The 17,601-nt window shown below is 27.9% G+C and overlaps 1 protein-coding gene across 1 annotated transcript in view; it reads left to right on the plus strand.

Annotated features, from left to right (window-relative positions):
• Window positions 1–12,759, plus strand: part of LOC136075140 (metabotropic glutamate receptor 3-like) — a 55,564-nt gene extending 42,805 nt beyond the window's left edge. Inside the window, exon 7 of the mRNA XM_065787479.1 lies at window positions 11,198–12,759. Within this exon, the coding sequence (XP_065643551.1) occupies window positions 11,198–12,687 (1,490 nt within the window). The 3' untranslated portion in view covers window positions 12,688–12,759. The remainder of the gene's footprint in view (window positions 1–11,197) is intronic.
• The last annotated feature ends 4,842 nt before the right edge of the window (window positions 12,760–17,601 follow it).

Below are 17,601 nucleotides of genomic sequence, written 5' to 3' on the forward strand. Positions count from 1 at the left end.
ATAATTTATAACTTCCTGTAAAATATTTTTTTCTATAAATTGAATTTTTTTTGAGATTTAGTAACTCTTCCTGATGATCCAGCAATGGTGAAACTTCAAGTCGAAGAAAAAAGTTAGATAAGTGTTTTTTACTAATTTATTATTGCTCTGTTCTTTAAGAACATTGAGCACTCTATTTGTAAAATACACTAGCATAATTTACATATATATATATATATATATATATATATATATATATATATATATATATATATATATATATATATATATATATATATATATATATATACATACTATACATATATTATTTTTATTTTGTTAATTCACCTCCCCAAGGCCGAGAAGGCCACTACAAATAAGGAGGCTACTTAATTGTGGTTTTAACCCTCTCTCAACTCAATAACTCCGAAACACGAACCTTGACGAACAAGTTCGCTGCGCGAAGAAACAAGTTGAGCATCGTAATACCAGAGACGTGGTGGGAATCGAACTCGAAACCTCTCGTTTATATAAGCGAGCGTTTATATATTAGTGATGTGCCGGAACCAGTTTATGCCGAGTCTCCGATGCCGGGTACCCGGCTGAAAAACAAAGTCCAATTCCAGGTACTCGGCACTAAGTCCATTTCTTTAAAAGTTGGAATAAAAACTTGTGAAATTTCTAGCGATGAAAAATACGCTTTTAACGCTAACTAACCAAAAGTTATGTGGCGGAACTACCATTTAGCGAAACCCCGCAACGCAGGGTAAAGGGCCTGAGTTGTAGGGGCCTAAATTTTTTCAAAAGTTGTGCAACAGTTTTTTAATAACTATACTTAGTTTAAAATTATTTTTGTTTCCTGGTGGTTCGGGCCTAAATAATATTTTGTGTGGAAGGGGGTAAAATTCGAAGTTCCGCCACTGAAAGTTTTATTAGGGAAAGTAAAAGATTAAGAGAGACAAAGAATTGCAAAAAAAGGTAGACTTTCTCGACTGTAGTGTGATTAAGGTAGACTTTCTCGACTGTAGTGTGTTCTGGCTGAAATATGTTCTACATGGTAATTTGTAATTGGGGTAAGCATCTTTAATCAGTTTATTAAATCCCGTATCTTCAACAATAGAAAATGGCTGAATATCCAATGTGATAAGTTTTCCTAATATTTTATGGATTCGAATAGATCTGTGGTCATCAATATTCCATAGCTTTTTTTTGTTTGAAGCCTGAATAATGTTACTTTGTACTGTATTGGTGGTAGAAGCAACTGAGGTTTCAGAAATAAACGGAAATGATTCAACCTTTTTTTTCCCCGCAAGTTTAAATTCTTTGAAGTGCTTTAAACGCAAATGTTTTACCATTGCTGTATTTCCATAAGACTTTAAAGATTTTCCTCCTCTCGTAACTAAACTATCACATAGTTTAGTTACGTTTACACTTGGTCATATGAGGAGTCGTGCTTATATCAAAAAACTTCTAAGCTATACTTTTTTTATTCATAATTTTTCTTTCAAATAAAATTTTTATAAAGATAATGAAATACGTTTGATATAATACGTTTTCGATTATTTTATATAAAACGATAATTTTTTTAATAATACGCTAAAAATTAAAATATAAAAAATATGTAAAATATTTACCTTATCTCTACTTTTATGATTTGTGCTTGATACAAATGAAAAGCGCTAACAGCATTCGAAAGAAAAATTATCTTGTGTTCTAACAGAATAAAAAGAAGCTATTAAATATTTTTTACCCCCATTCATTTTATTCGTATTATCAAATTATTTTGTTTAGCGTAACAGTTTTTGTATCCGTATAAATTTTTTTGCAAAAATATATTGAAAAATATCTTAAGTTAATAGAACTTTATTATCGACTACATAACGCTCTTAGAATTATATCAAGAAGTTTATTGGTGGAAGTTTATTGGTAAAAACTAAAAAAAAATCAATTTAAGATAAAAAAGAAGATACCCGGTGCCTTGTACTGCAACAAATGGCCAATGCCAGGTACCCGGTAAAACAGCCGATTTGCCGGGTCCGAACCGGGTACCCGGCACATCTCTATTATATATACATATATAAACATATATATACAGTGACGAAGGAAGGTCAAGAAAGTGAGGGTGGGGAGCTTAAACAAAAATTTAGGGGCTAAGGCAGACAGCATAAGAATTTGAATATATACGCATATATGTGTAACATATGTACATATACATGTATGCATTATATATAAAAAGTCATGTATACATATAAATTATATTTACTATGTATTATAAATATACAATATGTTACAATATTTTATATAAGGTAGATTAGGGTAATATGAGCACCTTGGTAATATGAGCATACTTAACTGCTTACATTTCTTAAATGTAAGCAGTTAAGTTAAAGTTGCTTTGTATTTTTTGAATCAACTTTATGTGGCGATCACAACAATCAGTTTTACGCAATTAGCGTAAATTTATATGCAGTAATTAGCGGCTATCATCTAATTAAAACGCCGTTAAATTTTTTGCGTTGTTAAAATAATATCATCACGCATGAATAAATCTGTGGCGCGAAATTTTGGTGCTAAAATGATGAAATTCATTTTTTCATGAAAAATATGTTACCTAGAAATCCTTTCCACTTTTTTTTGAAAAACAATGCATAAAAACGTTTAGTTTTGACTTCAGTTAAAGATGTCATTTTTGTGTAATATGAGCATACAAAACTTAGTAAAAATTTGTATTATTTTAATAATACAAAATATTTTTCTGTAATCTAAATTCAAAAGTTCTGAATTTTTATCGTTCAAAAGTTTGAAATAATAAAATTGAAAAAATAACGAAATATTTTTTTTATTTTTTTTTGCGGAAAACATGGTAGTATTTTTTCAACAAAAGTGATTTAAAACTTGATTTTTTAATGATAAGTTTTGTTGATAATGAATCATTATATTCCAAAAAATAGTTCTTATTGTCAGGTTGGTGTTTTTTTACTTAATTAATGTAATTTTTTTGAGCTAATTTAAAGTGCTCATATTACCAAGTGTTACTGGTAATACCGCTTGGTAGTATGAGCAATATATTTATTCAAATAAAATGGATTCCCTTTGATAAGAAAACTGGCCACAGATTGCTAAAGTGACTAAGCAACTGCATACTTGGTGTGGAAAACTATCGCCACTAGTTTCAACTCTTGTTACAAGAGTTAGTTGATTAGAAGCAGAAAATGATGCGAAGTGTCTTGAGATTGATAAACTTAAATCAGAAGAAGCAACAAGACAAAATATACCAAAACCAAAAGAAACTAAAAGTTTTAATAATGGCTAAAATTACTATGGAATTCAATACCAAAACGAAAATTGAAAACAATATTATTGTCAACAGTATTACCGAATCACCAAGTGAAGATAAAAATACAGCCATATAAAATGACAAACAAAAAATCGAAATAATGCTAAAAGCGATTAGTGCCAATCTTTCATTAAACACTACAAAAAGAATAATACGTTTATCAACAGCAACAAAAAAAGAATCAGAAGGACGTATAGACATGACCTTAATCGAATTGGACAGCATAGACACTAAAATGTTAGTAATTAATTATTCAAAAAAATTAAAAGAAATCGATATCTTACATTAACAAGGACAAAACTGAAAATGAACAACAATTTGACAAAGAATTAAGAAAAATCAGAAACACAAGAAATGCAGTTCTTACTCATAAAATTCTTAAAAGAAATGGGAGGCAACGTTACAATGAACTCAGCGGAAAAGAATTTATTGAGGGATCCGTTCAGGCGAACTTAAAAAAAAATCAAAAATATCTAAACCTTACTCATTTAATTCAGGAATTTAAACATTAAATAAATTAAATTGCTTCTATTCAAATACTGTTATTAAAGTTGATGATTATTATTAGTTATTAAACTCAGTTATTAAAGTAGATGATCAAAAAACAATTGATCAAAAAACAATTGCTTCCAAATTTAATAAATAATTTGTATCTGCAGGACCAAGCCTAGCCAAAAAAATTCCAAGCCCTAAAAAATTAATTAAGGCAACATATAATCCTCTAAACTCTTATCTAAATATTTTTGATTTGTCTTTTGAAAAGTTTGAAAATGCTTTTAAATTGTTTAAGTCAAAAAAAGCAGTTAGTCCAGATGATGTCATGGGAATGTTATTATAAACTCTTTTGACGTTTTAAAAGACTTGCTTTTCCAAATTTTTTAAATGCCCTATTAATCAGAGAGTTTTTTCTGATGATTTAAAAATAGCAAAAGTTATTCCTATAATTAAAGAAAAAGAAAAACCTAATGTAAGACACTAACGTCCAATTTCTATCTTCTCTGTTTTTTCTAAAATTTTGGAAAGAACTTCGACAACAGAATATTACAATCACCTTTTATCAAACTAATTATATAAAATGCAATATGAATTTAAAAAAGTTTAACGGAGCATGCTATTATTTAGCTCACAAGAAGGATATCAGAGTCATTTAATGATTCTAAACTCACATAAGGAAGATTTATAAATTTAGCGATAGCGTTTGATACAACTGAGCCACGGATTTAATTACAATTATGTATGCCGATGACACTGATTTATTTACGTCACTCAAAAGCATTCCTTCTCTATTTCATTGCGTGAACATCGAGTTAATCAAAATATCTGACTGGTTTAAGACTAACAAATTATCTCTAAAAATTGATAAAACTAAATGGATTCTTTTCCATCTTTTTATCAAAAAATATGAACAGCCAATTAACTCGCCTCATCTTGTTATTGAGAACATACAAATTAAACAAGTAACAGTAACCAGCTTTCTAGGTGTTTGTATAGATATAAATCTTACATGGAAAAATCAAGTTAAAAACTAACCTGGCTTCATTTTCAAATTCCTATTTCAAATCATACTATTTTCATAAAAAAACATTAATAGCGCATTAAAACTCGCGGTGAAACGAATAAGATCAGTGTGAGAAAGTAGGTAAAATTTCAAAAAGTATAGGAATATTGAACAAAGCAAGAAATGTTCTAAATAAACATACTTTAGTACAATTATATTACTCATTTATCCGTTGTAACATAAACTATGCAAACATTGCTTTGGGTAGTACAAAGAAAAATTAACTTAAACTTCTTTATTGTCAGCAGAAGTTTGTAGCACGTCTTATAAATTTTAAAGACCGTTATACTCATGCCAAGCCTCTATTATTTGAAATGAAAGTTTTAAATATATACGAGCTTAACATTATTAATATTCTGTGCTTTATGTTTAAATGTAAAACCAATTCATCCCCGTTTTTATAATTTGTATTCATCAAAAGATAATACATATATTTTACGCAATGATAATTTTATTAGGCAGCCCATTTATCAAACAAATCTTTTTAAATTTTGTATTGATTATTGCGGACCATTCTTATAGAATAAAATAGTTTATAAAAATTTTACTGAGGATTTTATTTATCAAAGTAACTACTTTTTTTTAAAACGAAAGCTTAAAGAACTCATTTTTACAATCGAAGATTTAACAATATACTTTTGATACATTTTTAGTGATCTTCCTTTTTACCCTCTATTAAGCCGTTAATTTATAAAAATTATATATGTATCATTAACAACTGCAGTATGTAATAATGTATCTTATATTTGTAACGGAATATTTTAAGTTTCTTACTTCCTTAGCTTATTTTTTATCTTTTAAATATCGTATAAATTTTAACACGATCATTTCATAGACTACAAGACCGTATGGTCTTCTACGAATTCCCGCGTTCTTTTATTATTTAATAACGATCATTTTATATATATATATATATATATATATATATATATATATATATATATATATATATATATATATATATATATATATATATATATATATATATATATATATTGTAACGAAATGCTTATTAAAAATGTAATAAAATGAACAAAAAAAAACAACTTCACTAACTAACAAATGGGATGAATTTCAATTGATACTAAGTAAACAAAACCAATCACATATCATATGCATAATTGAATCCTGGTATGATGGAAATTTTGTTAACTTCCTGCCTAACTACCCAATGAGCTTACGTTGTTCTGAGGACATCTGTCGGTCATCCCACGGACGACGCGTGCCCACTGGGTACACTCATTACAATAAAGATCGAACTAGTAAAAAATGGTGAGGTAAAGTAATCTACATAAGAAAGCAATTCCATCCCAAGAAATAAATATTGAACAACTAAATAGTTCTATAATTAAATCTATCTGTTATGAAATCAAAACTAAAGCAGAATCCATCTTTATCAGTTGCATCTACCGACCGCCACACTCAGATCACAAAAGAAATACTGCCATTAACAATCCCATTACAACAGCTACCTAAACTACTTAGCTAAAAACATTTCTTAAATCTCTTAAAAGCAGGGTATTTCAACTATTCAGACATATTACGGGGCATCAACTATTCAGACATATTACGGGATCAAACTGTTCACCTATATCTAGAATAGAATTTCTAGACATTCTCAATTCAAATTTCTTAGGACAATCAGTGCTAGAACCCAATTCTAAACAACAACATCTAGTGATTACAAATGACCAAAAAAAAATCTATACAATTAACGCTAATGATCCAATATCTCAGCCAAAAAAGAACAACCTCCATTCAACACTGCCCTGGGACTTTTACCTAAATGACTCACACACCATACAAAAAACTCAAACAATTGTCAAATTGTACGAAAAAGATAACTATTCAAATATAAATATAGCATTCAATAGCATCAATTGGTTTCAACTATTCAATAATCAAGAAATAAATAAAATGATAAATAGTCTACTAAAAATTACAGATAAACAGTTTAGTAAAAGTTTATAAAAATCTAATCGATATTCATATACAAAAAATATGTATCAATAACAATAAAATTAATCAAATGGCACAACAATAATATCAAAAAGATAGCTAATCAAAAAAAAAAATATTTCCTAATGAAATTAGCTCCAAAATCATCTGACCATAAAAAAAAGTAAAATTATCTCATTAATCAATGTTGAAGACATAAATTTAAAAACATACGTTGACATAGCTAATTGTCTAAACAAACAATTTTCCGAATCATTAAGCAAATCGGCTGATCAAGAAAATGATTAAATAAAAGGTTTATCAGCAAGAAAAATTAAAAAGTATTCTTTAAATCCATCTGTTCTGTTTCCATTATTAAAATGTTTAAACTAAACTTATTAGATAAAAACAAAGCAGCTGGGATGATATTTCTCCTTACATTTTAAAAAACTGCAGTTCTGGTCTTAGCGTAACACTTATGTTGCTATTTATCAAAGCATACAACACTGGGACTACACCACAACTACGGAAACAAACCAACATCACTCCGATTCTGAAAAAAAACGTGAAGAAAAAGATCTAACAAATTATCGACCTATTTCATCATCAGTTATAAGTAAAGTAATGCAAAAACTAATAAAAGATGATAAAACAAGTTGCTTAAACTTGCATAACTAAATAACAACATGGATTTACTCCAGGTAAATCAGTAATCACAAATTTACTCGATTCATTAGATGTAATAATCTGAATGGCTCCCAGTGCTAACTGGAGCACCATAAGACGAAGTTTTATCGCCGCTTCTATTCAATTTATTAATGAAATTCTATTTATTAATGAAATGCCTGCTCTAGTTCACAATACCTGCAAGCTATTTAAAGATGACAGTAAGTTAATTGCCGTAATCAAAAGTCAAAAAGTTCAAAAAATGTTGCAAGATGATCTCAATTAAACTAGTTGAGTTGGTAAAAAATCGGAGCATGCATTTAAATAACAAAATATGTTACATTAATTAAGTTTACAGTACCAATTCAAATAAGTTTAAGTAGTAGGGGCCTTCTTGGCCTTGGGGAGATGAACTACGAAAAAATGAATAAATAAATAAATAAATACAACACAGAAACGAGAACTAGGTATCAACATAAGCAATAATCTAAAATGGAAAGACCACATCACAACGATAACCAATATGGATTAATCAAAACTAGGTACACTAAAACGGACGATTAAATTCTGGTTGGCTGAATCTAAACATAAATTGTATATACTAAACGATATACAATTTATGTTAGACCTGAATTAGAATTTTATGCACCAGTTTCAAATCCACATTTAAAAAATATAATAAAATAACTTAAAAATGCTTATCAAAGAGCTACAAAGCTTGTACCAGATCTCAAGCACAATTCATATAAAAATTGTTTATCAAGCTTAAGGTTAGAAAGTCTTGAAACCAGAAGAATTAGAGGCGACTTTATCCGATATTTTAAAATAAAAACTTGTTTAAACAAATTAAATTAGTGTTCAAACTCAAAAACTTGTTCTTTAACACTAAAAAATCCATCTTCAAATATCAGATGAGAACGACACAAAGAGTACAGAGAGTAAATAAACACAGTTAGCGCAAAATTTCTTCAGCAAGTATATAAACACATTAAATAAACGGAGTTACAGAGAGTAATAAAACACAGTTACCGCGAAAATTTCTTCAGCAACAAAATAGTGCAATACTGAAGCATTTCACCAAATAACTTAGTAACATCAAAAACAGTTGATGATTTCTTGATGAAGTCAAGAAAAAATACGATGCCTTATCGCGCAACAAATAATTAATTAATTGCTACTATAATAGGATTACAATGATCCAACTCTGCAAATATTTGTAATATCTATGCTGTAGAAATAAATAAATAAGTAAAATAAATATATAAATTTATAAAAGTAAATGCCGAAAAAAATATGATTAATGACCATTGGTATTTTTAAATTTGATTTAAATAAAGTTTGTGTTTTTATTTTAACATTTTCAAGAAATTTATATAATGATATAGATAGATTTGTTAGGTATGCCAAAAGTAAGTCATTACATATCAAGTGAATTGACATATATACCAGGTTGTGAGAGAATATCCTGATTTTAAGATTATTGGTAAAACTTTATTTTGCAAATTGTGCGATAAACCTGTTTCAGCAGAAAAAATGACTACTGTTAGCCTCCGAATTGCGGAACAAATTAAAATCTTGGAAAGAAATGTTATTAAGCCAGCAGCAACTTTAACACAGACGAGCTGTTCTATTAGATGTTTGCAATGTTCTTACGACTTGTCTCGCGCTTATGTAGTTGCTGATATACCGCTACCTGAAACACGTAACAAAAATATTAAAGATTTCTTGCGACAAGATACGGCGAAAAAAATACCTTCTGAATCCGCTCTTCGCCAAACTCATGTTAAATATATAAATCTTGCATTAAAACCAATAAAAAAAATTAGCAACTGTTATTTGTTACTGTCAATTGATGAAACTACTGATGCTTCTAGTTAAATACATTGTTAACGTTGTTATTGGAGTACTATCCAAGCATGTACTGTGGAGTACTATACAAGCATTTATTTACTGTGACAAAAATTTTAACTGAAGAAATATATTTTATTACATAAGGTTTTTTTTTTACAAATATTAGTATTTTTGATGTTTGTCGTCATACTAAAGTAATTTTCGATTGTGTGTATATCTATATATATATATATATATATATATATATATATATATATATATATATATATATATATATATATATATATATATATATATATATATATATATATATATATATATATATATATATATATATATATATATATATATAAAGAGATATATATATATATATATATAAAGAGATATATATATATATATAAAGAGATATATATATATATATAATTTTATATATATCTATATATATAAACATATATATATATATATATATATATATATATATATATATATATATATATATATATATATATATATATATATATATATATATATATATATATATAATTATATATATATAAAAATATATATATATTATTTTTGTAATTTACCTCCCCAAGACCAGGAAGGCCACTATAGATGAGGAGGCTACTTGTGGTTATAACCCTCTCCCAACTCTATAACTCCGAAACACGAACCTTGACAAACAAGGCCGCTGCGCGGAGAAACAAGTTGAGCGCGGTACTACCAGGGACGTGGTGGAAATCGAACTCGCAACCTCTCGCATATGAAGCAAGCGCTCTACCACTACATCACTGCCGCATATATATATATATATATATATATATATATATATACATATATATATATATATATGTATATATATATATATATATATATATATATATATATATATATATATATATATATATATATATATATATATATATATATATATATATATATATATATATACTAATGCAACACTGCTCGCATGTTTTAAAAGTATTAAAAATTAAAAAAACAATTTGAAATCAAAATATGATTAATTTAAAAAACTTTCGAGTCGTAATTATTGCGGTTTTTTAAAAACGATAAAACTTGATCTCCTTTTTTTATTTAATTATTTTAACTGCTTTAATTTTTAGACGGTATTAAAATGTCGCCTAAATGTACATGAAAGAGAATTTTTGTTACCATAAAAGTCACTTTTGACCACAATAAATGGGTCCGAACAACCCGTACCCAAGATTTTATTGATGCATGGAGATATGACACTTGCAAGCATAGCCTAAACTAAAATATGACGTTACTTGCGTCAAATTAGAATGTTTTTTAAAAAATTACGTTGATTGGAACCTGGTAACAAAATACCACAAAAGGTTATCACTGAACCTCCTCAAATTTTGGGGCAATGAGTTAAAAAAAGATTTTAATCAACGATTTTGTACTTAATCAAAATTCGTCGACAGGTTTCAAATTTCATTAACAAATCTTTTAGGACTCAAAAGTTACAACTAAGCAAAATTAGCAACCCCCCTTTATTTTGGAGAGTGTAAAAGCTTCACAAAATTATAACTTTGATGTAAATTTGAATTGTATCAATAAATTATTTTTTTAAGAATGAAATAGTGAATTAAAACATTCTGATAACTCTTTGTTCTACATTTGGTAAGCTAGGTAATAACTTTTTAGAGTTTTTTATTCCCAGGTTCCGCAACTTATTAAAAAACATTCTCATTTGAAATAAGCATCAAAATACTTAAATTAAAAGTGTACGTTATGCTTGCTAGTGTCATTTTATGGATAAAAAAACTACATTAATTTGATAATAAGTATAAATTCTATTAAATTTATCTATCGTTTTTATAATATTTAAATTTATTTTATAGGGGAAGAGCGTTTTTCTGAAGGAGTAGGTTATTATTCTCAAACTCCAGTTCATACCGTCATTTATGCTGTATATGCAATTGCTGACTCTCTTGAGCTTCTCATTAATCATATATGCAACATTCGTAAGGTTTATATGAAAGACTTTAAAGAGTGTTTTTTAAAAGCAAATGAACGTGATACTTACTCAGAATATGTTCGGAAAGTTTTAAACTGGTTATCTTACTCAGATGGTACTTTAGATGATTTTAAAACTCCATTCATAAGAATTAACAGAACGATAAAGTACAATATTCATCAGTTCTTATTCACTGAAGAAAAGTATAAAAATGTATTAAGAGGAAGTTGGGAATTATATCGACCCATTTTGAATTCATTACCTGAAGAAGTTCTTTGTAGTACTCGGCCCAAGTTTACATTTGTAACTGATGATATTCTATCTTTAGTTCCTACTATATTGTGTAGTGATCCGTGTCCTTTAGGTGAAATCAGAATTAAAGAAACAAGTTCACAAAAGTCAATGTGTTGCTGGAAATGTCAGAAATGCCAAGATGATAGTATTTCCCATAATGATTCATGTGTCCCATGTGGCAAAAAAGAAAAAGTAGAGTTTAATAAATGCAAAACTATACCAGAAATAGAAGCTTCTTTTACTGGTGCGTGTGGCAAATTTTTTTTTATATATATAGTGCTGATTGTTGTTGGTCTATGTTTAGTTTTAGGTGTAACTGGTCTATTCATTATTTTTAAAAGTAACCGCATTGTTAGTTGCTCAGGACGAAATTTAAATTGCCTAATTTTAGTCGGTATCAAGATATTGTTTTGCTGCCCTATTGCTTATATGATTCGCCCTTCAACAATATCATGTGTTTTCAGAGAATTATTGCCTGGTATGGGGTTTTTAATGTGTTATACACCGTTATTTTCTCGAACGCATCAGATATACAAATCATTTGTCTGTGGAAAAACCTCTGTATCTAAGCCCGCATCACATCCAATATTTCAAGCGTTTGTTGTGTTTGGCCTAGTTTTTGTTCAAATTCTGATTTCTATTCTGCGTTTTGTTTTAAATTTGCCTAATCCTAATTTTGTTATATTGCCCAATAAAGATTTCAATATTTTTCAGTGCAACAGTATGACAAACTTTGTGTCGTTACTGGTAAATTTATTAATAAGTGTTGTTACTATGGGTCTGTGCACTTTTAATGCATTCAGAATACGACATTTTCCAAAAAACAACAATGAAGCTCAACATATTGGTGTCACAATGTATATTAGTTGCCTTATATGGGGTGTATTCCTACCATCATACTATCTTACTTCCGAAAAGGAACTTTTTTTAAGTGAGTTATTAATAAGCGCTCTTTGTATATTTCTTGGATATTTAACGCTTATCGGTTTATTTATAAATAAGGTCAGATTGCTGCTATGTCCGTTGCCTTCTGACAACAATTTAAACAATCAACAAATGCTTTCACTGCAGACTATATAATTATCATTATTATTTGTGTCATTATTACTATGTATATTATTACTATTGTGTCATTATTATTTACTGTTTAAACAATTGTTTTTCAATTACTATTTACTCCGCGCCTTATGCTATTGTTATTTTACGTAAAAAAAAAAATTAAAAACAATCATACAACTGCACAGTTTTGGTCGCGGTTTGGCTCAAGTGACAAATCTTCGGGCCGCTAAAAAAAAAGTGCCGCTAAAGCAAAATTTAACTTTCATTGAACCAATTATTTTTACTACTAATTAGGGATGTACCGGAATTCCGTTCCGGCCGGAATTTGTGACTTTGAGGTCATCCCGGTTCCGGCCAGAATTATAATATTTCAGGCCGGAATGCCAAAATTTATTTTTTATTTTATTTAAGACATGTGACACAGACTGTGTAAAAAATCATTGTCCTACAGGGCAATGAAAAACTATGGGTAAACTTAGGTAAAAGATACAAGATCTAAACAAATATAATGTAGTTTTAGATAAAGCTACAGTTTAGCGCTCAAAAATGATTTTATTTTTCCGCTTGTTGCGCTCTAGTTGGTGGAGAGTTTTTAAACAGAAATTTTATTTGAAATAATAAAAGAAAAAGGTTGATGCCCTATACCAAATCCTCAGTTAATGTAGCAGCACTTCCTTGTAGAAGTAGGCTGAAAGATAGTCAATGTAGCAGGATTTTCTTGTAGCAGCAGGCTATAAGATAATTGATCTAGTAGCACTCCTTTGTAGCAGCAGGCTATAACATTGTCGATGTATGTACTAAAGCCAATAAATATTGCTTATATTAAAAAGTCACCACTTTGAGCAAGTCTCCACATAAAAGCGCAACAAGCGATACAATAAAATTATTTTAGGCAGCATATCTGTAGCTTTGCCTAATTTTATTTGCAGTAATCACTTATGTAAAGCTTTCGAAAAGTTTAGGAACATTGTGGTGCGAAAAGAGTTGCTATCCAGTTTTGGGCAACAAACAAGCTCTTTTTTCATCAAAAATGTTAACTGCCTCTGAGATTCTCATTTTTAATGTTTTTTACCTTTCAAATAGTTAAAAAGTATAGGATGCCTAATACGGTAAATGTTTCATATAAATATATATATATTTTTTTTGTAGGTTATGAATATGTATTATGTAGCTGCGATGCTGAGGTGTAGGCTTTCACTTTCAATCAAAATGGTAAAAAAACTACACAAATATAAATCTCGCTCTGGCCGGATTTTTTTTCAACAAATCCGGTTACGGCCGGATTTTGCTGGAATTATTGAAAAAATCGGACTTTCAAAATTTTCAGTCTACACCCCTACTACTGATAAATTTATATTTTTCAAAATGTTATTTGCGCTTTCACCTATGTATTATATTACAAAAAGGTGTTTAAAAGAAAAAAAATGCATTTTACTGCATATTTTTTCTTTTGTATCGTATGAAGACAGAAACAATTATTTTACTGTGTTTTATTAGGCTTATAAATACTGATACCGCCACCTCTGGCGTACGCATTTATTCACTAAAGGGTGAAAACAGTAATTTATTCAGTTAAAAATACTAGTTGTTTATTAGTCTTATCTCTCATCAATGTATGCCAAGTTAGAGAGCATCCGATATTGAGTTCAAGCTTTGAAGCACCTTATGTTATACACTCTTCCTTTTGAATGTTCGAACGACTTTTCTACAAGTGATAGTATTTATGTAACTTTTGACGTAAAGTTAAATGTATGTTGTAACCTTTGACTCTAATATTATATAAGTAATATTAAATATTTATGTTTGACTTCAAATTAAAAAAAATAACCTTTAAATTTAAATTAAAAAAAAAACCCTGTATGTAACGGAAAGGGGGATAGAAAATTTTCAAACTTTACAACCTTAATCAACATGATAAAATTTTATTTGAAAACAAATTGCTTTTGTCCTTCATCTACTGGTGCCCGCTACTACCTTGGTAGGTAGAAGCGGGCGCCAGTAAATGAATGCCAAAATAAAAATTATAGAAATGCCATATTTTAAAATTTTACCTTTTTTTGCTTTAACTATTGTGTATAAAGTATCTACATAAGATCTATATTATTATAGTGTAAGACTCTTATATTTATTTTTTTTCTTACATTTCTTACATTGCAAAAATGGCTCAGCTCTTGCACTGTAAGAGCTTAGCTATTTTTGCAAAAAATAGTTTATAGTTTATTATCCCTGAGTTGGCCAATAAACTGTAAATTAATTTTTTTGAATAACATGATGGGATTTTTGTAGTAAAACAATTATTTTTGTTGGTTAGGTCAAGTTAAATTTACTTAGCAAATAACTTGCTCTATTTATATTAAAAATTACATTTAAAAGAAAATTATTTAAAGTTTTTGAATAATTCTTATTATGGTGGCAGTACAGTGATTAGAAAATTTCTATTCAACTTTTACAAATGTATTTTTTTTTTCTCAAATTGTATAATATACAATTAGAAAGCTAAAAAAAATTTTAAAAATTGAAAAAAAATTTTTAATAATTATTTATTAATCATAAATGGTCAAAAAATGGGGTAAAGGGCGACAAAGATTATTCAGCAATCGTTCATAATTTATATCTGAAATTTTGGCTGATGGTATATAATGTGTGTCATTGTGTGGCGGACTAAAAGTTTTAAGTTTGGTCTAAAACTCGATATCAGTATTTTTGTAAATTTGAACACAAATGGGGCAATTTAAGGGCATAAAATATTTAAACTAGAGAAGCAGTAAAGATTAATCTAGTGCAAGTTGTAAATACAAATACAATAAATAAGTGGGTCAATAATAAAAGAAATTAAATTCCAAATCAGTTTGATAATTAGTTTTGAAAATATCTCCAAAATTCTAGACATTTAAGAAACATAACTATTTTTTGATAAAATAAATCTCATAATAAAGTAAAAATCTTCATTTATATTTGAAAGATCCTGTACAACTTCTTTGCTCGACAACTTATTGAAGGAGGATTAGCCTGGAATATTTTCAATTGAACTTCAGTCTGAAAGTATAGCAGTAGTTTCTTTTCAATTATAGTGGTTTTCAATTAAGGTGGTTTTTAATTAAGGTAGTTGCCCAAGAAACAACATATTTTTTGGCCCAATGAATTTAAATAACCAAATTCTGGTCTATATGCATGGCCATGGCTAAAAATATACTTTAAAGACGCTAAATTTTTTTTTTGCCTTGATTACTCTACTTTATCGTTAAAGTAAGACAAATGTATGAAAAATTTTAAAACATGATATCTACAGATAGTAACATAGTAACACAATCAAAATTTCAGCATATCTTAAAAGTGATAGTAAAATCCATTTATCATACCAATTTTTTGATTGACTTATTTAGTCAAAAGTTATGCCTCTTTTTGTAAAAAGTGTGTTTAAGACATAGCACTAACTGAATAAATGTTAAAAATTGAAAAGTTAAAAAACTCAAAAAAGATAAAGCCTTTGATGTTTGGATTATATATATATAATGAGTTATTTCTGAAAATTTCAACTTATTTCATTTATTCTTGAGTTATTAAGTTTTAAAATCTTAAAAATCTGTTAAAATCATGAACGTGAGAAAATCAAGTTTTTATCTAAAATAATATAAAAAATTCTTTCAATGTTAAAAACCACCAGCAACATAAGATTCACATTTTTCATTCCCATTTTTTTTTTAAATCTGTGTAGTCTATTTTGATTGCTCGTAATTTTTTTATTTGTTTCCTAATAACTGGACTGTATCGGTTTCAATTCTTGCCACTCGTCGAGGATCTCGTGCAATAGATTATTATACTTTTATAGAAAATTCTATTTACCGCCATATAAAAAATGAAAAACAGAAGGTTTTATCTAAATTGAATATATATGATCCAAATATCATTTCAAAGAGGATGAAATTCTGCTAAAGAAACACTTGAATAAAAAAATTTTTTATAAAAAAAAGCAAAATTTCTTTCTTGGGCAACCACCTAAAAAAAAGAAAATCATGTTCATCTGCAAAGACCAATTGGTCAAACCGTCGAAAATATTACCTGGAATAAACATATTGCTTATTTTGGCAACAAAGTATCAACAAGTATCGGAATTCTATATCAATCATAGGATCTACTAAATAAACATCTAAAACAAATTTTCAGATTTATACAAAGTTACTTAAATTACGCAAATATTGCATGAAATAGTACTTCTAAAGGCAAACTAAAAACACTCTATAGCAAACGGAAACATGGTTTAAGTATAATGAAACATGGTTTAAGAATAATGGAAGATGGTTTAAGAATAATGAAACATGGGTTAAGAATAAGGAAACATGTTTTGAGAATAATGAATTTTAAAAATAAAGCAATCAAAACCACTCTCCAAAAGTATGAATATTTACACAATATATGAGCTAAACATGTATAAAGTTTTATGTCTCATATACAAAGTAAATTTCAACATTCCTCTTTATTTTTTCATAATCTCTATTGAATAAAACCTAACTTCAAATATACTTTGCGCAAAACAGGTACCTTAATTGAACCTTTATGCTACCTAAACAAGAACAATTTAAAATAACATATAAAATATTTAAAATAACAAAAGATAATAATATAACGCGTGCAAAAAATATAAACCGCTTTAAAAATTAATATTGATAAAAAAAAAAAAATTGATATATTGAAATAAAAAAAATGATATTTAGAGTATACAAATCTTATTAATGATTTTTTTTAAATTAGTTTTTGTATTTTTATTTTAACTTTGAGAGTATTTTTGTTCTGACTTTATTCTATATTATTTTTCATTTTAAATTTTGTTTTTAACATCATTGTCAAAAATTTAATATCGTGAGAACATGAATATTTCACACAGCAGTTCCTAATGTTTCTTTTGGTCTACTGCAAATTTTTAATAAAACAGTATTA

This window comes from Hydra vulgaris, chromosome 01 (genome assembly GCF_038396675.1).
Source record: "Hydra vulgaris chromosome 01, alternate assembly HydraT2T_AEP".
Lineage (NCBI taxonomy): Eukaryota > Metazoa > Cnidaria > Hydrozoa > Anthoathecata > Hydridae > Hydra > Hydra vulgaris.